This window comes from Somniosus microcephalus, chromosome 6 (genome assembly GCF_052327205.1).
Source record: "Somniosus microcephalus isolate GS21.2 chromosome 6, FLI_Smic_1.0, whole genome shotgun sequence".
NCBI lineage: Eukaryota > Metazoa > Chordata > Chondrichthyes > Squaliformes > Somniosidae > Somniosus > Somniosus microcephalus.
Window position 1 is genome coordinate 61,078,012 of NC_140992.1, and position 23,035 is coordinate 61,101,046.

General features: G+C 46.4%; 1 protein-coding gene across 1 annotated transcript in view; it reads left to right on the plus strand.

Annotated features, from left to right (window-relative positions):
• The window catches only part of pex5la (peroxisomal biogenesis factor 5-like a), a 250,138-nt gene that overhangs the window by 164,401 nt on the left and 62,702 nt on the right, over nt 1-23,035 (plus strand). Inside the window, exon 5 of the mRNA XM_085990260.1 lies at nt 17,385-17,484. Within this exon, the coding sequence (XP_085846386.1) occupies nt 17,385-17,484 (100 nt within the window). The remainder of the gene's footprint in view (nt 1-17,384; nt 17,485-23,035) is intronic.

Below are 23,035 nucleotides of genomic sequence, written 5' to 3' on the forward strand. Positions count from 1 at the left end.
GTTTATGATGCTACAGAATACCTTCCCCAGGTTACTGTTTACACAGATGCCTCGATAGTTGTTTGGGTCGATTTTGTCCCCACTTTTGTATATGGGTGTTATGAGTCCTTTGTTCCAGATGTCAGGGAAATAACCGACACTCAGAACCAAGTTGAAGAGTTTTAGGATAGCCAGTTTCAGTTTGTCGTCTGCGTGTTTAATCATCTCGTTTAGTATGCCGTCTGTCCCGCAAGCTTTTCCTGGTCGCAGGTCCTTGAGTTTTTCAAGAAGTTCTTTTTCTGTTATTATGGCGTCTAGCGGGTTTTGGTTATCTTTTATGGCCATTTCAAGCTTTTCAAGTTTTTTGCGTATTTGGTGTTGCTCTGGTCCTAGTGTGTTTTTCTGGTATAATTTTTCAAAGTGGTTTACCCATGTGTCCCCATTTTGAATGGACAAATCGTCGTGTTGTTTTTTGTGTAGTGTTTTCAAGTTGTCCCAGAAACAATTCGACTCAATGGATTCCTCCATGGAGCTGAGTGTATTCTTAATAAATTGCTCTTTTTTGGTCCTGAGTGTGTTTCTGTATTGTGTTAGCGTCTGACAATAAGTAAGGCGTAATTCCTCGTTTTCTGGATGTCTGTGTTTTTGGTTTGATAGTTTTCTAAGTTTTTTCCTCATGTTATGGCAATCATGGTCAAACCATTTTTCATAGTTTTTTGTTTTGGGTTTGTTCTTGCGAGCTTTCAAGTTTGCATTTGTTGCCAAATTATCAAAAATATTGTTTAGTTTACTAACTGCCCGGTTTACGCCTTCTTTATTGTGAGTGTATATGTTATCCAGAAAGGTGTCTAAGAGAGCTTGAGTTGATGCATTGCTAATTGTTTTCTGGTATTTTTCCGTGTCGTTTTTGGCCCATCTGTACGATTTTTTGGTGTTGTACAGTTTACTGGGTTGTGTTTCTATGTTGTTTGTTTCTGTCTTTTTGAGAAACATAGTAATTTGACTGTGATCTGACAGTGTTGTTTGTGGTTTGACTGTGAATGCTCTGAAAGAGGATGGGTCCAAGTCTGTAATCATATAGTCTACTGTGCTGCAGCCAAGAGGTGAGCAGTAGGTCGATCTTCCTAGGAGGTCTCCTATGAACCTACCATTGACAATGTACAGACCCAGGTTTCGACAGAGCTGTAGTAGCTGTTTACCGTTGGTATTTGACTGCTTGTCGCAGTTATGCCTGTATGGAAGGGAAGGGATGTCAAAGTGGTTATTCCCGAATACGTAATTGTTTCCCTGATTATTGGTGAAGTCTGGTTCTTCGCCCGTTCTTGAATTGAGGTCCCCACAGATCAACACGTTCCCCTGGGCCTGGTATTGGATAATTTCCCCCTCCATGTTGGAGAAGGTGTCCTCTTTGTAGTACGGGGAATCGATTGGAGGGATATAAAGTGCGCAAATGTAAACATCTTGGGTGTTTGAGATAATCTCCCTCTCAAGTTTGAGCCACATATGGTTTTCGCCCTTTTTTATAAATTTGATGTAATTCTTAAGTTCTGTTTTAAACCAGATCAGTATGCCTCCGGAGTCTCTGCCTTGGGTTACACTTGGTAATTTATTGGAGGGGACCACTAGCTCAGTGTACCCTTGGGGACAGCCGGTGTGTCCTTTTCCTTTATACCAAGTTTCCTGTAAAATGATAATATCTAGATCTTTAGTTTCCTCTATGAACTCTGGGGTCCTACTCTTCACTTCTCGCAGTGAAGAGCGTAGACCTTGGATATTCCAGGTCGAAATATATAAGGATTTCATGTTAAGTTTTATCTTTTTCTATGATAGGTTAAAGAGTGGTACGTGTTTGTCGTGTCTAAGTGTGGGGAAAAAAAAGATCACCCCAGTTGTCTACAAAAGTTAATACAATTTGGTTACAGTTCTTTCTATTAATTAGTCCTTGATCCATAAGGCGGAAGTAGATGCTGCTGCACATCTGCTTATTGTCTCTTAATGGATTGTTTCTGTCTGAGGTATTGCGTACGTCCTGTGCATCTCTCCCTCTGTCTGGCTGGTAGCGGTCCTATTCCCCTGTGGGACAGGAGTGGTGCAGGTCTGATAATGTTGTTTTGCATGGGGATCCTCTCCGGTCTCGGTTGGTGTGGTGTTGGTCTTTGTAGTGTTCCTGATATGTACCCCGCTGATCTCTGGTGGTCGGGGGGGGTCCTCTTGGAGTCTGGGTATGGACCCGGTTAAAAGCGACGTCCTTCAGGGCTTTAGCAAAGATCGATATTTTTTGCCTTTGGATGTGGATGTGGTCGTAAAGACATTCTTCATCGAGGGTGGGGTGTTGGGCCAGGTGTACGTTGTGGTTTGATTCGCATTCTGTTGCTATGCTGGCATTTATCTCATGAATTGTGTTGTTGTTGAAGTCTGTTCTCGGCAATATTGTGGAAACAGTGATTCTAGTGTTTGGAAATGTACTGCTTGCCTTCCTAATCATTGCTCTGAGCGATGTTGCTACCTCTTTCTGTTTGGCCTTTAGGTCATTTGTGCCCGTGTGTATTATTATGTGTTGGGGGGAGCCTAATCTGGCTTTGGTCAGCCATCCCATGGCTCTGTCTGTTGTTGGGCACCAAATCTTTTCTACTTTACTTCTAGGGAAGAGCTTTTTCTCCCATAGAAATTTCCCATTTGAGTCTATGAGTATTACGACGTCAGCCTTGTTTGTGTTTACTGTCTGGTGGCTTTCGCCTGGACTCATAGTGTGTGTGCTGGGCTGGGGTGTCTGGTGTGTGCGTACCTCTTGTGAGCGGCTCGCTTGTGGTTCCATGGTGGTGGGGGAAGATTGCGAGTCAGCATGCTGGTCGGTCTGTGTGGCACCCCTTGTATTGTGTGTCTGTTGCTTTTGTTCCGTGTGGGAGTGCAGCCGTTCCGTCCGGCTCTGTCTTGTCTTATCTCTAGTCTCTGGTTGCTGGTCTAATGGTGTTTTCTCTCCTCTATGGCTCTCTTCTTTTTCCTGCAGCTCTTTCACCTGATTCTTAAGTAGATTCACCTGGTTATCAAGTCTATTCAGCTCTCTCTTGTGTCTCTCCCTCTCCTGCTTTTGTTTGTCATTCAATTTGAGGACCTCCTCTCTAAGTTTAACCATCTCTATCTCTAATTGATAAAATTTATCTTTTGGTTGTATCTGGCTGTGTGATCCCGGGGTATGTGTCTGGTCGGCCCTGGAAAGCTCACTCACTTCCTGGCTAAGCTGGTCGGCCCTGGAAGGCTCACTCACTTCCTGGCTATGCTGCTCTTCTCTTGGTGGGCTGGGAATGGTAGGGGAACTATGTGTGGCTTCCTCCGTGGTAGTTATGCTGGGGTTTGTCAGTTGTATCGTGTGGCTGTGGTTCCCTGGGGTTAGTGTCTGGTTTGAACTGTGTGGCTCGTTCATCCCTTGACCATGCAGATTTTCTCCTGGTAAGTTGTCAATGTTGGGGGGAGTGCGGGCCACTCTGGGGCTGTTCATTCCCCTCGTAGTTGATCTTTTCAGTGTCCTGAAGGCCGTTGCAAATTTGTCGAGGTTGCCTTGCACTAATATTGTTCCGGTATTGTACGCGTTGACAGTCGTGATTGAACTGTCTCCTGGTGTGTTAATTTTCATTATGGACCCATTTGCGGTATTTTTTAGCTTAACACTGGTATAGTGTGATTTTATTGCTCTGATCCAAGCCGCTGGCTGATCTGAGTAGAATATGAGGTTACTTTTTGTCCCATTGTTGTAACAGTCAGTAAAGAGAGTTTCTGGTTTTTCTCTCATCTGAGCATGCTTGATCGTTTTTATAGCTTTTTTTGTGGTGTTGGGGGGAATCTGGAAGCGGGGCTGTTGTGGATCTTCTGATTCGCTCATTTTTGGTAAAGTATTGTTGATCTTAGAATAAGCTTTTCTGGGGCCCCGGGTTTGGTGTTACCCTCTCCCTGTTCGCGAACTTTCCCGGTCCCCCTCTCCGACCCCGTGGTCCCTGGGCCTCGGCTCCTGGGTTCACCCTTCTCAGGTCTGAGTCTGTGAGCCACTGTTTCCCGGTGCCTTCGGGCTGTTCCCCTCCCCCTCAGAGGTCTCTGGGCCTCTGTTTCGGCCTGGCTCCTCGGGCCTTTCCCTGGGCCTCCCTCCCTGGGCCCTGTACTCACAGTCTTGGTTGCGAGCCTTCTGGTTGCTCTCCTTCTCCTCAGAGGTCTCTGTGCCTGCTGGCCTGGCTCCTCAGGCCTTTCCCGTGCTGGATTGTTGGGCTGTGGCCCGAGTCCCCTCGGCTGTGCTGATTGCTGGATTTCCGGGCTGCGTTCCGAATCTCCTCGGCTGTGCCGATTTCTGCGATGCGGCCCGAGTCCTCTCCGCTGTGCCGATTGCCGGGCTGCGTTCCGGATCTCCTCGGCTGTGCCGATTTCTGGGATGCGGCCCGAGTCCCCTCGGCTGTGCCGGTTGCTGGACCGCTGGGCTGCGGCCCGAGTCACCTCGCCTCCTCGAACTCGGTCCCGATGCCGCCGACTCAACCACCGCTGCTGAAGCCCCGTGTGGCTGCCGTTCACTGGTTTGTGTAGTTCTTCTCTTGTTTCTTTTTTTTTTTGCTTTGGCTTTTTTTTTCCCTCTATTTTCCTCTGGGTTTTTTTTTTCTTTGGTAGTCTTTCTGGCGGTCTTTTCCTTCTCTACTTTGTCTAGACTAATCTAAACTTAAACTAACCTAAACTAAACTAACTTAACTAGAACTAGATTTAATTTTAAAACCTTTTTTAAAAATTGAAATGAAATGAAACTTTTTTTTCCCCACTTTAGACACTAAAAACACTAAAATCTCAGCAGCCCATCTTCAGCATGTGTATTCACTCCGTCTGCAATTCTCTCTCCCCAGGAATTTGAAGCTGCTAACCCTCTCCACCTCAGCCCCTTCGATGTAGATTGGGGTGTGTCCCTCCCCCTGCCGCTTCCTGTAGTCCACGATCATCTCCTTTGTTTTGCTGATGTTGAGGGAGAGGTTGTTGTACTTGCACCATTCCGCTAGAGCTCTTAACTCCTCCCTGTAGCCTGTCTCATCGCCATCTGTGATCAGGCCTACAACGGCAGTGTCATCAGCAAACTTGATGATGGAGTTGGAGTTGTGTGTGGCCACGCAATCGTGAGTAAACAGGGAGTACAGAAGGGGGCTGAGCACACAACCCTGGGGAGCTCCCGTGTTCAGGATCAGTGTTGAGGAGGTGTTACTGCCTATTTTCACCACCTGGGGTCTGCCCGTCAGGAAGTCCAGGATCCAGTAGCATAGAGAGGTGTTAAGTCCTAGCTCACTGAGCTTGTTGACAAGCTTGGAGGGGATAATGGTATTGAATGCTGAACTATAATCAATGAACAACATTCTCACATAGGTGTTCCTCTTATCCAGGTGTGATAAGGCAGTGTACAGTACAGTGGCGATGGCATCATCCCTAGATCTTTTTGGGCGGTAAGCAAATTGGAGTGGGTCCAGTGTGTCAGTTAGTAAGGAGTTGATGTGGGTTTTGACCAGCCTCTCAAAGCACTTCATGATGACAGAAGTGAGTGCTATGGGGCGGTAGTCGTTTAAACAGGTTACTTTTGTTTTTTTGGGGACTGGAATAACCGATGTCATCTTGAAGCAGGTGGGGACTACAGACTGGTACAGTGAACGGTTGAATATATCCGTAAACACTGCTGCCAGCTGGTCAGCGCATGCTCTAAGGACATGCCCAGGGATTCCATCTGGACCGGTTGCTTTGTGGGTGTTCACTCTCTTAAAAGTCTTGCTCACGTCAGCCACGGAGATTGAGAAGACCCGGTCGTCCTGAGCCGCGGGCGCCCTTGTAACAGGCCAGTTGTTGTTGGCCTCAAACCGGGCGTAAAAAGTGTTAAGCTCGTCCGGGAGAGAGGCATTGCTGGGCATGACACAGCTGGGTTTCCCTTTGTAGTCCGTAATAGATTGTAGTCCACTCCACATCCTTCGCGAATCTGAGCTATGATAGTGTGACTCCACTTTATCCGTGTATTGTTTTTTTGCATTTTTGATGGTTTTTCTTAGCTCATACTTTGATTTCTTGTACTCATCTATGTCCCCAGAGTTGAATGCGATGGACCGTGCTTTTAGCATAACACGGATATTGCCATTTACCCATGGTTTCTGGTTGGGAAATGTTCGTACAACAATCCTCGGAACAACGTCATCTATGCACTTGTTTATGAAACTAATGACTGAATCTGTATATGTGTTGATGTCATTGTCCGAGGCATTCCGGAACATATCCCAGTCAGTGGAATCAAAACAGTCTTGTAACATAGCGTCTGATTGATCCGACCACCGTTGTAGAGATCTCATCACAGGCTTTTCCTGTTTCAGTTTCTGCCTATTCTTGAGGTGCCAAGTCGTGCCAGGTCTCCATCTATTACATCAAACTTTTAAAGCTGAATACAGTAAACTCTCATTTAAACGGCACCTAATCAACCGGAATTCTTTAATAACCGGCAAAATAGATAGCTGGTAATCTTGCCGAATCCATCCATTTTTAGTTTTTCCGAGTCTGAGTTTCCCGCGGTGGCCGAGTTAGTCACTGGTTTTTATTTTTTTGTGTTAAAAATTGCCTACCTCTCTGTTATCCGAAATTTTTAATCAATCAGCACCATCCCGGTCCCGTCGGTGCCAGATACGAAAGAGTTTACTGTATATGCTTCTAACTCATTTGCTTTATTTCTTATGCTATGTGCATGTGTGTACAGAACTCTTATTTGGGTTACTTTTCCCAACCTGCCCATATGCCCTATTGATGTTTTTCTCACACCTTTTAGACTTATCACACTTTTTTTTGCTGATGCTCTGCACATTGCTATACTGGGACTTCATCCTATAATCAAGCCATTTATAGCAGCTATTACAGTATTCCAAGGAAGCACTTTAATTCCATTTTGAGGATAGCTCAATTTTAAAGTATTGGCCCGGATTTTGCGGTTAGTGGCGAAGTGACAGCACTCGCCGCTGGCCTTGAAGAAAGCTGCCCACAAAGATCTAGCGATCTCTGTGGTGTGGATTTCACCTCTCCCGATGTTAATTTCATTCTGGCACCAAGTCTAGGGGATCTCCAGCATCCAGAAACAGTAATGTCATCAAGCTGGCTTAGCAGCCAAACACATTGAAGAATTCTCACAGACAACAAACCAGGAAGTAAATAACTTAAGAATTAAGAGCAGGAGTAGGCCGTACAGCCCTTTGAGCCTGCTCCACCATTCAATAAGATCATGGCTGATCTTCGACCTCAACTCCACTTTCCCGCCCGATCCCCATGTCCTTTGATTCCCCTAGAGTCCAAAAATCTATCTATCTCAGCCTTGAATATACTCAATGATTCAGCATCCACAGCCCTTTGGGGTAGAGAATTCCAAAGACTCTCAACCCTTTGAGTGAAGAAATTCCTCCTCTTCTGACCCCTTAGACTGTGACTATGCCCCCTAGTTCTAGATTCTCCAACCATGGGAAACAACCTCTCAGCACCTACCCTCTCAATCCCCCTCAGTATCTTATATGTTTCAATAAGATCACCTCTCATTCTTCTAAACTCCAGAGAGTATAGACCCAATCTACTCAATCTCTCCTCATAGGACAACCCTCTCATCCCAGGGATCAATCTAGTGAAGTATGTCCTTCTTCAGATAAGGGGACCAAAACTGTGCACAGTATTCCAGGTGTAGTCTCACCAAAGCCCTGTACAATTGGAGTAAGACTTCCTTACTCTTGTACTCCAACCCCCTTGCAATAAAGGCCAACATGCCATTTCCCTTCTGTTATGTATTGTGTGTTCTCCTCCCACCTGTGGTGGCGCTGTCACAGGAGATAAATGGTGGGGTGTTCTCGGTTAAGTTTAGCTCTCTTTGTTCGGAACTTTCCCGAACTTCCTTTCCTTCCAATAAAGCACTTCATGTTTGAATCTCTGGGTTCTGAGTCCTAAATTGTGTCTAGGTAGAAAGGTACCGACACAACAAGTGGCGACAAGGATGGGATGAATCTGTGTTGTGGGAACTTTCTTGTTTTTGACTACAAAACACTCAGAACAGAGATTGCAGCATCACATTAACGTTACGGCAGTGAGTAAACAGAAATTTTAATTTGAAATGTGAGATGGCTACTATATTAGGAAACATCGGTGATTTTGATGAAAATGTGGAGCAATGGAGCGCATATACGGAACGTTTTGACTATTTTGTATTGGCGAATGCGGTGGCAAATGAAAAGGTCATGCCTACCTTTTTGAGTGTAATTGGGCCGAAGACATTCAATTTACTTCGCAGCCTCATGCAGCCAGATAAGCCAGGAACTAAAACATATAAGCAACTAGTGGAAATTCTTGGAGCACATTTTTCACCAAAACCTCTGGTTATTGCTGAGAGATTTAGATTTCACAAACGGAATCAAGAGGAGGGGGAATCAGTGACGATGTTTATTGCTGCTTTAAAAAGGTTGTCAGAACACTGCGAGTTCAAGGAGGTGCTGAAGGACACCATTAGAGACAGACTCGTGTGTGGTCTGCAAAATGCAGCCACACAGAAGCACCTTCTTACTGAGGACAACCTTACTCTTGAAAAGGCCATTGAAGTTAGTGTCTCCATGGAGATGGCGGAAAAGGAGGCTCACCAGTTGAGTTCAATAGGGAGAGTTCACAAGGTGTCGTCTGAGCCTAAAGGTGCGCGGAACGGCACATGTTACCGTTGTGGGAAAACGGGCCATCACGCTAATGACTGCTGGTGTACGGAGCTGGAATGCTGAAATTGTGGCAAAAAGGGTCACATTGAACACGCCTGTAGAGGTAAAAAAAAGAACAGACAGAGCTGGGAAGCATGGAAGCAAAATGTCTGTATTTGGACAAGAGAGGAAAAAGAGTGTTCATTCAGTGCAGTATGATGGAACAAGCAAAACAGAGGGGAGCGACACCTCTGAGGAGGAAGAGGTGCACATACTGACGGTTGCAGGTGATTCAAATGGCTACTGGGTGTCACCACTGGTGGAGGGACAATCAGTGCGGATGGAGGTGGACACAGGCGCGGATGGAGGTGGACACAGGCGCGGCTGTGTCCCTTGTTTCAGACACTGTCTACAACAAAATGCTAAAGCATCTTACCCTACAGCCAACAAACATTGTGCTAAAGACGTATACCGGCGAACCTGTGGCCATGAGAGGCGTCATTGAGGTGACAGTTAAATTGAACGGACAGACTGCAAAACTGCCACTATATGTGGTAAAGGGAAATTACCCATCGCTACTGGGACGTGCGTGGCTAGAGAAAATCACGCTGGACTGGCCTGCAGTCCACATGATGTCAAAAGGGGAGTCAGGTCTGACGGCAGTGTTAAACAAACATGCAGAACTCTTCAATGGGGAACTTGGGAGCATGAAAAAGATTAGCGTGAGACTGGACATTAAACCTGACAGCAAGCCGAAATTTCACAAAGCCCGACCTGTACCCTATGCAATTAGGCCAAAAGTTGAGGCTAACTTGGAGGCCTTAGTCGAGAATGGAGTCCTGGAGCCTGTGAGCATGAGCAAATGGGCCACACCCATTGTTCCTGTCCTGAAAAAGGATGGATCTGTTCGAATCTGCGGGGATTTTAAAGTGACTATTAACCCGGTGCTGTCTGCGGAACAGTACCCTCTTCCCCTCATTGATGATCTTTTTACGGGCCTGGCCGGAGGGCAAAAGTTCAGCAAAATAGACTTATGCCAGGCTTATCTACAAATGCATGTCGATGACAAATCAAAGGAGCTGCTGACAATTGTGACACACAAGGGGCTATACAGGTACTGCCGCCTTCCGTTTGGAATTACATCGGCCCCTGCTCTATTCCAAAGGGCAATGGATCAGATTTTGAGTGGACTGCCAGGATTCCAGTGCTACCTGGACGACATCCTTGTCACTGGGACAAATGAGGAGGATCATCTTCTGAACTTGGATGCGACACTACAACGACTGAAAGAGTACGGACTCAGAGTTCGTAAAGACAAATGTGAATTCTTTCAGTCTTCAGTTGAGTACCTGGGGCATGTGATTGACGCTACTGGCCTGCATAAGGCGCCGTCAAAGGTCAAGGCGATCGTGGAGGCCCCAGCACCCCAGAATGTGAGCCAGTTACGTTCATTTCTGGGGCTACTTAACTACTATGGGAAGTTTATTCCAGACTTAGCAACATTGCTGAAGCCGTTACATCAGTTGCTATGTCAAGGCAAAACATGGAAATGGACTGAACTGTGCAACGAAGCTTTCGCCCATGCAAAGAAAGCATTGCTGAAATCGGAGGTCCTGACACACTTTGACCCAAAGCTACCCGTGCAGCTAGCATGTGATGCATCACCATATGGTGTGGGAGCAGTCATATCCCACATCATGCCTTCGCGTGAAGAGAAACCTATCGCCTTCGCATCACGCACCTTGAACAAGGCCGAGAGTAACTATGCGCAGATCGAGCGCGAGGCCTTGGGAATCGTTTTTGGAATTCGAAAATTTCATCAGTACCTGTTTGGGAGAAGGTTCACACTCCTGACGGACCACCGTCCATTGACTTCAATCTTCGGGCCCCACACCGGAATTCCGTCTCTCGCTGCAAGCAGGATGCAAAGGTGGGCTTTACTGTTGTCAGGACACACATACGACATCAAATATCGCAAATCAGACTTGCACGGCAACGCAGACGGTCTCTCGAGGCTACCCTTGCCTGTTACTCCCCCAGAGCCTCGTCAGATAGACATCTTCTACTTTAGACAAGTGGAGGGAGCACCTGTCACTGCAGTTCAGGTGCGAAGGTACACCTGCAACGATCCAGTCCTGTCTGAGGTAATGAACGATGTCATTCGAGGGAGAGCTATAGGAGATTCTCCTAGTTTGAAACCTTACGTTTCAAAAAGAAATGAGCTCTCCGTCCAGGCAGGTTGTCTTCTTTGGGGATGCCGTGTCATCATTCCGCCACCTCTGAGGGAACCTATACTGCAACAACTTCATACAGGCCACAGTGGGATGGTTCGGATGAAAGAAATGGCAAGAAGCTACTTCTGGTGGCCAGGTCTCGATGGGAACATTGAGGAGAAAGCCAAAACATGTTCCCCATGTCAAAGGGTCCGGAATGTTCCACAGCTGGCAACCCTACACCCCTGGGATTGGCCTGCAGAAGTGTGGCAGCGAGTACATGTGGACTTCGCCGGTCCTTTCGAAGAGAAGATGTTTATGGTGGTTGTGGATGCTCGTAGTAAGTGGCCGGAGGTCGCTGTGATGAGGTCTACCATGGCAGAGAAAACAATTGAGAAACTTGGTGAGATGTTCAGCCGTTATGGCTCACCGGAACAACTCGTAAGTGACAACGGTCCACAATTTGTATCACAGGAGTTTGCAACCTTCCTGCATGTGAATGGTGTCCAACACATCAGGTCTGCGCCCTATCATCCCTCTACTAACGGCCAGGCAGAAAGGTTCGTGCAAACTTTGAAGCACACCTTGAAGGCATCGCAAGGTCAGGGCTCAATCCACCAACGTCTGAACAGCTTCCTGTTGTCCTACAGGAACGAGCCGCATGCCACAACCAAAACTTCCCCCGCTTCGCTCATGATGAAGAGGCAGTTGCGGACAAGTTTTGACTTACTCAAACCTCCAAGGGCAGAGCAGGTTGTCCATCATCAACAACAAGCTCAAGTTGAAAAGAGAGAGAAAAGAGCCAAGGAGAGACGGTTTCATCCGGGAGAGCACGTCCTAGCTCGAAACGACAACACTGGACCGAAATGGGTTCCTGCTACGGTGATCGCGCAGACGGGCCCTGTGTCTTACACGGTTGAGACTGCTGAGGACGTCGTCTGGAGAAGACACACAGATCAACTGTTGCTAGGAGCAGAGACAGCCACAGAGGCTCCAACGGCTGGTTGGCCTGAACTGTTTCCGGATGATACCGCAAACCAGCATCTTTTGCCACAGTGCTCTTCTCCAACACAGGAAGTCAAAGAGACTGTTCCACCTGTGCAAACTCCTGACTTTCGACTGACACAGGCACCTTCTCCATCTAGGCCTGTGTCAATGCCTACTGCTGTGGAAGCCAGCGATGACCGCCGGTATCCTGTCAGAGAGCGGCGGCCTCCAAGACGCTTGGATCTGTAGGCTTAGCGACTTACCCACAAGACTGGGGCAGAATAAACCCCAGGGTAAAGTCAGGGTTTGAGGCAGTCTACCTCTACCCTAGGTTCGTTGAGGAATAATGTGGACCTTCCATTTAAGAGGGGAGGAAATGTTATGTATTGTGTGTTCTCCTCCCACCTGTGGTGGCGCTGTCACAGGAGATAAATGGTTGGGTGTTCTCGGTTAAGTTTAGCTCTCTTTGTTCGGAACTTTCCAGAGCTTCCTTTCCTTCCAAAAAAGCACTTCATGTTTGAATCTCTGGGTTCTGAGTCCTAAATTGTGTCTAGGTAGAAATGTACCAACACAACACCTTCCTAATTGCTTGCTGTACCTGCATGTTAACTTTCTGTCTTTCCTGTACGAGGACACCTAAATCTCTTTGAACACCAATACTTAATAGTTTCTCACCATTTAAAAAAATATTCTGTTTTTCTTTTCTTCCTACCAAATTGAATAACCTCACATTTCCCCACATTTTACTCCATCTGCTACCTTATTGCCACTCACTTAACTTGTCTATATCCCTTTGCAGGCTCTTTGTGTTCTCCTCACAGCTTACTTTCCCACCTAACTCTGTATCGTCAGCAAACTTGGATACATTGTACTTGGTCCCTTCATCTAAGTCATTAATATAGATTGTAAATAGCTGAGGCCCAAGCACTGATCCTTGCGGCACCCCACTAGTTACAGCCTGCCAACTGGAAAAGTATCCATTTATTCCTACTCTCTATTTTCTGTCCATTAACGAATCCTCTATCCATGCTAATATATTACCCCCAACCCCATGAGCCCCTATCCTGCATAGCAATCTTTTATGTGGCACCTTATACCTTTTGGAAATCCAAATATACTACATCCATTGGTACTCCTTTATCTACCCTACTAGTTACATCCTCAAAAAACTCTAATTAATTTGTTAAACGCGATTTCCCTTTCATAAAACCATGTTGACTCTGCCTAATCATATTATGATTTTCTAAGTGCCCTGTTACCACTTCCTTGATAATGGATTCCAGCATTTCCCTGATGACTGATATCAGGCTAACTGGCCTGCAGTTCCCCGTTTTCTCCCTCCCTCCTTTCTTGAATAGCAGGGGTACATTTGCTACCTTCCAATCCACTGGGACTGTTCTAGAATCTAGGGAATTTTGGAAGATCACAAGCAATGCATCCACTATCTCTGCAGCTACCTCTTTTAGAACCCTAGGATGTAGACCATCAGGTCCAGGGAATTTGTCAGCTTTTAGTCCCATTAGTGTCTCAGTAAAATGCACTGATTGTCCTTCACTTTTTCATCATTTTACAGAGTGAAATAAAGATTGGGACATACACATGTGATTAAGGTAGAAGCTGAAACATCATAAACAAACATTAAAAAAAATTATATTAAAAACCTTGACATTTTTATCATAATGGAAAAATTTGACATTCCACAAATATAAAATTAATTAGTTTTTCAGGGCCAGAACTGTTGTTCAGCAGTAATTATGACTCAGTACGCCATTAAAAACCCAGTTGCACCTCATTCAACAAGGCTTAACTTTTTCAGGTGTTTTTAACAGTGATATTCCAGCATAAAAGGGGAAGTTTTCGTTAGTTCAGTGATTACAATTGATTGCCGGCTCCAGGTAGTTCAACAGCGCGCCCTCGGGAGGAGCACAGAATGACTGACAGCAACTTCTGGATTTCTGCGTTTAACTGCGCATATGCGGACTCCAGAAGTTGCTGTCAGATTCACAGTTGTAATGACGGCGATCACGGACGGTTTTGCCATCATTACAACCACATATTCCAGGCCAATATGTTGGTTGATCTCCTATAGTGTTACCCACGAAAAATGAAGACAAAGTGAATTTCCTGAAAGTGCAATAAGATAAAATATTAAATATAATAAAATAATATATTCAATACATTGCATAATACATTAAATTCATCATTTATTACAATTAATTTAATGAAAATAATAAGAAAAATCATTAAATATAAAACTATCTATAAATATTAAAAGAATATATTAATTTAATAGATTGTAAATATAAAACTATCTATAAATATTGAAAGAATATATTTTATTTTATTTAATAGATTGTATTATAAATTAAAAGCATCATTTAAAATATAAACTTATTTATATATAAAAGAGATAAAAATGAGAAGCTTTAAAGGCCAGCTGGCAGCATTGTAGAGTCACGATGGGACAGAGGTCCAAAGTTTAAATTTGTCAGAGGCCACAATGGGGGCTGGAGACTGGAAGGAAAATGCGAACAGGTTAAAAAAAATACAAGTAACAATTTTTTTAACTTATCTGATTACCTGAAGTTGGGCAAAAAGATCTTTTTAAAATCCTGTCAAGGGGACACCTACAGGCATGGTGACAACCAACTGTCGACATTTTAACACTGGAAAACCCCATTGGAGATATTTACCTATCTGTAAAATGGAATGCGCGACACACGCACCAATTTTAATACATTACGAATAGATCTCTTGAGTTATTGCAATTGGAATGGCTGATGTTCGGTTTTGGTGGACATCGGGCAGGTGGTGGGCGGAACATCATGGCCGCCACAGTCTGGAAGCCAATCTATGCTGCGCTCCAATCTGTCACCTATTGCCTCCAGAGCTGCAGTCTGTCTTTCATGGAGGGGAGGGAGGAAATGAAAAAAGCAAACAGAAATGGTAAAAAGAAAGCAGACAGAAAGAAATAAGATACAGTTTGGAAACAGTCAATTTCACAAGCAAGACAAGTGCTATTTGGATGTTCCATTAATAATCAATCAGTAATGATGAATAAATTGGGATTAACTAAGTTTTATCAAATTATACTTTTGAAAGCTAACAACTGCAGGGAAGCATTCATAAAGTTTTGATAAACGGTTACACCTGAAATGTTAACTTGTCTGTTCTCTCTAAGGATGCTGACTGACCTGCCTAGTGTTTGCAGCATTTTAAGTTTTTGTTTCCTTCATGAAATTAGTTCATTTTCAAAAATCAAGAGGGGATTATGGTTTTTGTATGCCCGCTAGCCTCAAGCTGATTCATATTGCCTCGGTCAAGTGAAATGGCAAAAGAATAACCTGCTATATATGCTACTAGCAGTAAATTTAATTAAAGTGTAATCCAATCTATCTCTACGAAGAAAAATATTAAAGATATTTGTTAAGTGGTTATTGACTGGATTACATTTAGTGCAAGAAAAGAAACAGGACTGCATAAATATATATAATGCTGTTCCATATGAACATACGAACAATCTAGACTGTCTGACACAATTGTGATATTGTGATACCTTGTGTATCGCAATATACACAGTCTCAACTCCACCCAAAACCGAGTGATCTCCTGGGAGAGGTGAAAAACCAGATAAAATCTCAGGCCAATTTGGGGAAAAAAATATAGGAAATTCCTTTTCAACACATCAAGCAATCAAAACTAGTCCAGGAGATCACTATGGCCCTGAATTCCCTGAAGTACCTATCTTTTGTCCGCCCCAACCAGAAACTGGTCCAGCTGAATCGGCGTCCACCACAGCTCACGGCAACTTAAAATTGTGACCCTTGGTCCTCCCTAACCTATTTAATTGGAACAAACTGTCAACTGGAACACAATTTATTCCCTTCATCATTTTATAAACATTAATCAGATCACCTCTAAGTCTACACTTCTCTAAAGAGTAGAGTCCCAACTCTTTTAGCCTATCTTGATAACTAAGGTGCTTTATACTGGGAATTAGTCCAGTGGCCCGCCTCTGCACCCTTTCTAATGCCTCAATATCTTCCACCATGGGAGGAGACCAAAACTGGACACATTATTCCAAGCAAGGCCCGACCAAGGTCTTGAACAAGGACAAAATAGTATGCCTCGTCTTATATTCAATTGTCCTATGATTGCACCCCAACACCCTATTTGCTCTAGCCATCGCTTCATGGCATTACTCATGTACCTTTAGAGATCTATGCACTAGAATGCCCAGATATCTTTCTTTCTCTGCCTTCTTTAATGCTTTTCCCTGAAAGGTGTATGTATGTTGAGCATTCACCCGGCCCACATGCATAACACTGCACTTATCCAAACATCATTTGCCAGTCATGAGCCCAATCTCCCAACCTATTAAGATCTGCCTGAAGCAGTCGAGCATCGTCTACAGTCCTAACACTCGCACAGGTCTTAGTTTCATCTGCAAATTGGCAGATCATACCCCCAACACCTACATCCAGATCATTAATAAAAATAGAGCAACGGTCCCACCATCGAGCCCTGTGGGACACCACTGGTGACCAGTCTCCGAATAGATCCAAATCCATCTATAACTACTTTTTGCCTAGGTCCTGCCAGTCAGTTCTCAATCCAGCTCAATATATTACTACTAATACCAGAGGCTTCAATCTTGTAGAGAAGCCTCTTGTGCTTTTTGGAAGTCTAAGTAGACAATGTCTCCTGGGTTTCCCTCATCCACCATCTTTGTAGCCTCTTCAAAAAATACAATTAGATTTGTAAAACATGACCTTTTTATAAAGCCATGTTGGGTGTCCCTAATATGTCCCTCTCTATCATAAATCATAAATTGCATCCATAATGCTTCCCTCAAGCATTTTTCCTATTACTGATGTCAAACTAATGGGCCTATCGTTACCCGGGTCTGTCTTGCCACCTTTTTTTAAAATGAGGACTACATTAGCCTCATTCTAGTCTACGGGAACCATCCCAGAGTGCAGTGAGCTATTAAAAGTACGGGCTAGGGGCTTGCACAGCACATGCCCCATCTCCCTGAGGGCTCTCGGGTGTATATCATCCGGCCCGGCTGCTCTACCTATTTTCAAGTTCTTAATCCTATCTCAAACAGTATGTTCACCTAATTTAATATTACTAGCTTTATTAAGATCATTCAATTCTAATAATCCGGCATCATCTTCAAAAGTGAAAACCGATGCAAAGTAATCATTTAATATTTCCGCCATACCCAGTGAGTCCTTTGTAACCTGGTCCAATACAGTCTTTGCCCATTCTCTGACTGTTCACATAACTGAAAAAAGCTTTTTCCGTTACTTCCACAATTGTCTAAAATCCTCTTTTCCATTAGCCTTTTATCTGATCTAATAGCATCTATCTGATGGAAATGCTGAACCAATTTATGGTTACAGATGACTTATGTCATTATTCTTTTATTTAAATGCATAATAAATACTGCATGTGCTAAATGTTATAGTTATGGATATGATAAACATAGTATTTTTTCCCCATTCAGGTCTACAGAAAATAGGATCTCATCTGAACTTGCAACTGGTAAAAATGCTTTGGAACTACATTCAGCATCAACAGAGCTGGAAACAATGTCAACAGCACAGGTAGAATTTATCACTGTGACTCAAAAGAAGTACATTACTAAAATATGTTACAATGCTGAAATAGTTGGTCCTGTAAAAATAATTGTACATTGATGTTTTCAGGACTTTTGGTCAGAAGAATATGATGCTTTTGACATTTCCATGTTATGCAAAAAAATAAAGGACCAATTTTAACTCCTGGCGGAAGTCGTGTGGGCAGAGATTGAGGTGGATGGTAAACCATCCAGCCCTCTGCACCCTGAGGCCCGGGAGATTTTAACTCTCGGGCCACATTTGCATAGGCCCCGTTAGTCTCCTGCACTAGCTGGTCGGCGGACAGAGGTGGGGTGTGGGGCGGCAGGAGGCCAAATTGTGAAAGGTACCTGTTAATGTTCTTGGATTTCTAAACAGAGGGTGTGTATAAATATTGCCCCATAGGCACTTTAGTGCAATGGAGCCAGTGGAACACTCCATGAAATACCCAGTTTCAGGTATAAAATTTGCATCATGGATGCAGGTCCAAATTAAGACTGCTACTTCGAAGATCTATGAGAATTTCATAATGTATTATTATTTCAGAACAGGGATTGTAAATTCAAGTAATCAGGTTAAAATCTGCTGAACTATTTGGACTGATTTCAACAACTGTTTCCTTCTTAACTGATTCTCAGTAAATAAATCGTTTTGGTAGTTTAGTCTGATCAGATAGTATCAGGAATGGCCGACATTAATCATTCTCTGAAATTATGTGGGCGCATAGTGGAAATTCTACATATCCTCCAGAGACAATAACATGGGTCCGTAGTTTGTCCTGGGCACACTATCCCAGATTATCTTGCACACAAGGTCTGGTTTCAGTTCGTAGGAACCACAGGCTTACCTATAGCAGCTGACTTTTATGTTCGGCTCAAGGAAATGTATCTGAGGCGCCCAAATGTAAACTCGTCTCCTCTGTTCTTTTGTGCACAGATCAAGGGTTTTGGTGATTATATATTCATAGAATGACACAGCACAGAAGGAGGCCATTCAGCCCATCGTGTTTGTGCTGGCTGTTTGAAAGAGCTATCCAATTAGTCCCATTCCCCTGCTCTTACCCCATAGCCCAGCAAATTTTTCACTTTCAAGTATTTATTCAATTCCCTTTTGAAAGTTCTTGTTGAATCTCCTTCCACCATCCTTTCTGGCAGTGCATTCCAGATCATCATAGCTCACGGCGTAAATTATGTTTTTCTCATGAAACCTCTGGTTGTTTTGTCAATTACTTTAAATCTGTTTCCTCTGGTGGCCAACCCTTCTGTCACTGGAAACAGTTTCTCCTTGTGATGAAATATATGCCTTCATCAGCCCATGTATTTTACCTGCTTGTATTGTGTGAACCGCCCCCTTTTGTTCCTATTGTGTGTATTGGCTACGCCCCTGTCTTTTGCCATATAAAGGTCTCAAGAGCTGTATGAGTCATTCCTACCAGACGAACCCGATGTGGGAGGACCTGCAATGCTGCAATGTTCTTAGTGATTAAAAGCCTTTAGTTGAATCCTTTAAACTCCATGGCCTAGAAATTCGGTAGGCTTAGCGCCGCTTTTGAGGCGCTAGAGGGCCTAGCGCCGGAGTTATGGCCAGTTTGGAAATTGAGTGGGTCCCTAAATCGGCGTTAGGCCGTTAGCGCTGCGCCGGCACCGATGACGTCATCGGTGTGCGCAGCATCCCGGTTGCCATGGTAACCCGCCCGAACTCCGAAATTGACTTGCGGCCGCCTCGCCCATGGCAGCCGCAAGCAACGTTCTGGCAGAGGTGCCTTACTGGACTTTGCGCCGGCGCATTAAAGGCCCCGTGGCGGCCGGCCGCTTTCCCGCCGGCCGCCTGGCCGCAGCTCCCTCCCCGGACTTCTCCCCCCCCCCCCCCCCGGGACAGATGCAAGCCCGGCACTTGTCCGAGGTGCCGGGCTCATTTTTACAATGATTTTCGCGGGCCGCAGCCGGGTGCAGGCAGCTCCTCCTTAAGGGAAGGAGGAGGCCTGCACTTCCCGAACCTGCCGCACCGCAGCGGGCGCCGCAGCGCCGGAATAGCGCCACAATTCAGCGTGTAGCGCCAGTTTTCAGGCGCAAACAGCTTTCAGCAGCGCCGGCAGCCGTTTGGGCGCAGAACTAGTGAATTTTTGGCCCGCCCAGCGCGACTTAGCTCCGGCACTAACTTCCGGCGCTAAAGCCGTCGCTGCGCCAAAACCCAATTTCTAGGCCCTTGTCTTTGAGTTATTGAAGGCACATCAATTTAAATCACTAAAACACCAAGATGGATCGACTCCTGAAACCAGAGCGCTTGGATCTGGACCCCCATGCCTCAGACGCAGCCACATAGTTCGGACACTGGTTCCAATGCTTCGAATTTTTCATTGCAAACTCATCCACCACCATAGCAGCCGCAACCGCTACCGGAGACATGAAACTGGGAATCCTGCGAAACTGGGTGAGCCATCGGGTCTCCCCTCTCATCCAAGATGCCACCAGCTATGGGGATGCCTGCACCATTCTGAAGGCCCACTACGTGCGGCCAATAAACGGGGTGTACGCCAGGCATCTTCTGACTACTCGCACGCAGCGGCATGGTGAGTCACTAGAGGACTTTATACTAAGCCTAAAAGTACTGGGCAGAGACTGTAACTGTAAGGCCGTGTCTGCCATCGTGTACACGGAGGAGCTGATTCGAGACTCCCTTATTGCGGGCCTCAGTTCAAATTACATTCGGCAGAAACTGTTTGAAAAGGAGGGACTGGACTTAAAACAGGCTATAGATATAGCGCGATCGCTGGATATGGCCCAGAAGAACACTGAATCCTGTTCCCCAGGCCACGCGGCCCACTCCGCCTCATGCGCGCCATGGGGGCCGCCATCTTGGAAGCCATCTTCACCTCCCAGGTCTCAGGCCAGTCCAGCACCATCGGAGCCCCAGCCTCCACCCAGGAGCCCCACTACTGCCGCGATGCATCGGGGCCCGAAATGCTACTTCTGCGGCCAGGACAAACACTCCAGGCATCTGTGCCCAGCGAAGGGCACCACCTGTTTTAAATGCGGGAAGAAAGGACATTTCAGCAAAGTCTGCAGAGGGAACCCCGCTTCCAACTCCACCACCGCCGCGTGCGCGCCGTGGGAGCGGCCATCTTGGAAGCCATCTTGTCCACCCTCATGGAGTCCACCATCTTGCCCCGACTACACGGACCTCCAGGACCCACTGGTGGCCTCGATCACAGTGGATCAATCCAGGCCACATCCGTTGTCTAAATCGATGATGGACATAGAGGTAAACGGGAACAAGGTTAAATGCTTGATTGACTGCGGGAGCACCGAAAGCTTTATTCATCCTAGCCTGGTAAAACGACTTTCACTAACGATAGTCCCCACACAGGGCAAAATCGCCATGGCCAATAAGACTCATACCTCAAAAATTACAGGTTTCTGCGCGGTTATGTTGTCGGTAAAAGGCAATGATTACAGAGATTTTAAACTATTGATAATGCCAGATCTCTGTGTGAGCGTGATCTTGGGTCTGGACTTCCAGTGCCACCACCAAAGTATCACACTTACCTACGGTGGGTCCCAGCCGCCCCTCACAGTGTGCGGTCTGGCTACCCTGAAGGTCAAGCCGCCCTCTCTGTTCGCCAACCTCGCACCCAACTGTCGACCCATAGCGACCAAGAGTAGGCGGTACAGCTGGGAAGACAGACGGTTCATTGCGTCGGAAGTAGAAAGACTCAAGCGGGAGGGTATCATCGAATGCAGTACCAGCCCGTGGCGCGCCCAGGTAGTAGTAGTTAAGGGTAGCGAAAAGAAGCGGATGGTGATAGATTATAGCCAGATGGTTACTCTATACACCCAGCTAGACACCTACCCTCTGCCCCGCATAGCGGATATGGTTAACCAAATCGCGCAATACCGGGTGTTTTCCACCATCGACCTAAAATCGGCATACCACCAGCTCCCCATTAGGCCGGAGGACCGTCCATACACCGCCTTCGAGGCGAACAGACGTCTCTACCACTTCCTCAGAGTCCCCTTCGGGGTAACGAACGGGGTCTCGGTCTTCCAGCGGGAGATGGACCGCATGGTCGATGAGAACCAGTTAACAGCCACCTACCCATACCTAGACAACGTCACCACCTGCGGCCACGACCAGCAAGACCACGACTCGAACCTCGCGAGATTTCTGAAAACTGCCCTCAGACTCAATCTCACCTACAACGAGGATAAGTGTGTCTTTAGCACCACGCGCCTCTGTATCCTGGGCTGCGTGGTGGAAAACGGGGAAATCGGTCCGGACCCCGACCGATTGCGCCCCCTACGGGAGCTACCCCTACCAAACCTCCCAAGGCCCTGAAAAGGTGCCTGGGGTTCTTCTCCTATTATGCCCAATGGGTCCCCAATTATTCCGACAAGGCCCGTCCCCTCCTGAAATCAACGTCCTTCCCGCTCACGGCCGAGGCCCACGCCGCCTTCAACAGCATTAAACACGACATTGAGAAGGCCGCGCTGCGGGCAGTGGACAAAAACATCCCTTTCCAGGTCGAAAGCGATGCGTCCGACTTCGATTTAGCAGCCACCCTCAACCAGGATGGGCGGCCCGTAGCCTTTTTCTCAAGAACCCTCCAAGGGCCCGAGATCAGGCACTCCCCGGTAGAGAAGGAGGCCCAGGCCATAGTGGAGGCAGTGCGGCACTGGAGGCACTACCTAGCCAGCAAACGCTTCACCCTGCTTACCGACCAGCGGTCGGTAGCCTTCATGCTTAACAACAATCAGAGGGGGAAGATCAAGAACGACAAAATTCTCAGGTGGCGGATTGAACTCTCCACGTTTGAGTACGACATAATATATAGGCCGGGGGCCCTCAACGAATCCCCCGATGCCCTATCACGAGGGATGTGTGCCAGCATCCAGGGGGACAGGCTACAGGGCCTCCACAATGGCCTCTGCCACCCGGGGGTCACCCGGCTATTCCACTTTATAAAATCCCATAACCTGCCCTATTCCATCGAGGAGGTCCGGTCTATGACCAGGGACTGCCGCACTTGTGCGGAATGCAAGCACCGTTTTTTCAGGCCCGACCGAGCCCACCTGATCAAAGCTACATGGCCATTCGAGCGCCTGAGCTTAGATTTCAAGGGACCACTCCCCTCCACCGACCACAATGTGTACTTTCTCAACATTGTGGACGAGTACTCCCACTTCCCATTCGCCTACCCCTGCCCAGATATGACCAGTGCCACGGTCATCAAGTGACTCGGCAACCTGTTTTGCACGTTCGGCATGCCTAACTACATCCACACTGACAGGGGGGCGTCGTTCATGAGCGATGAACTGCGCCAATACCTGCTGTCAAAGGGGATAGCCACGAGTCGGACCACTAGTTATAACCCCCGGGGTAATGGGCAAGTGGAGAGGGAGAACGCGACAGTGTGGAAGGCGGTCACTTTAGCACTAAAGTCTAAAGGCCTCCCCACCTCCCGCTGGCAGGAGGTCCTCCCAGACGTACTCCACTCAATAAGGTCGCTACTGTGTACTGCTACTAACGCCACTCCTCACGA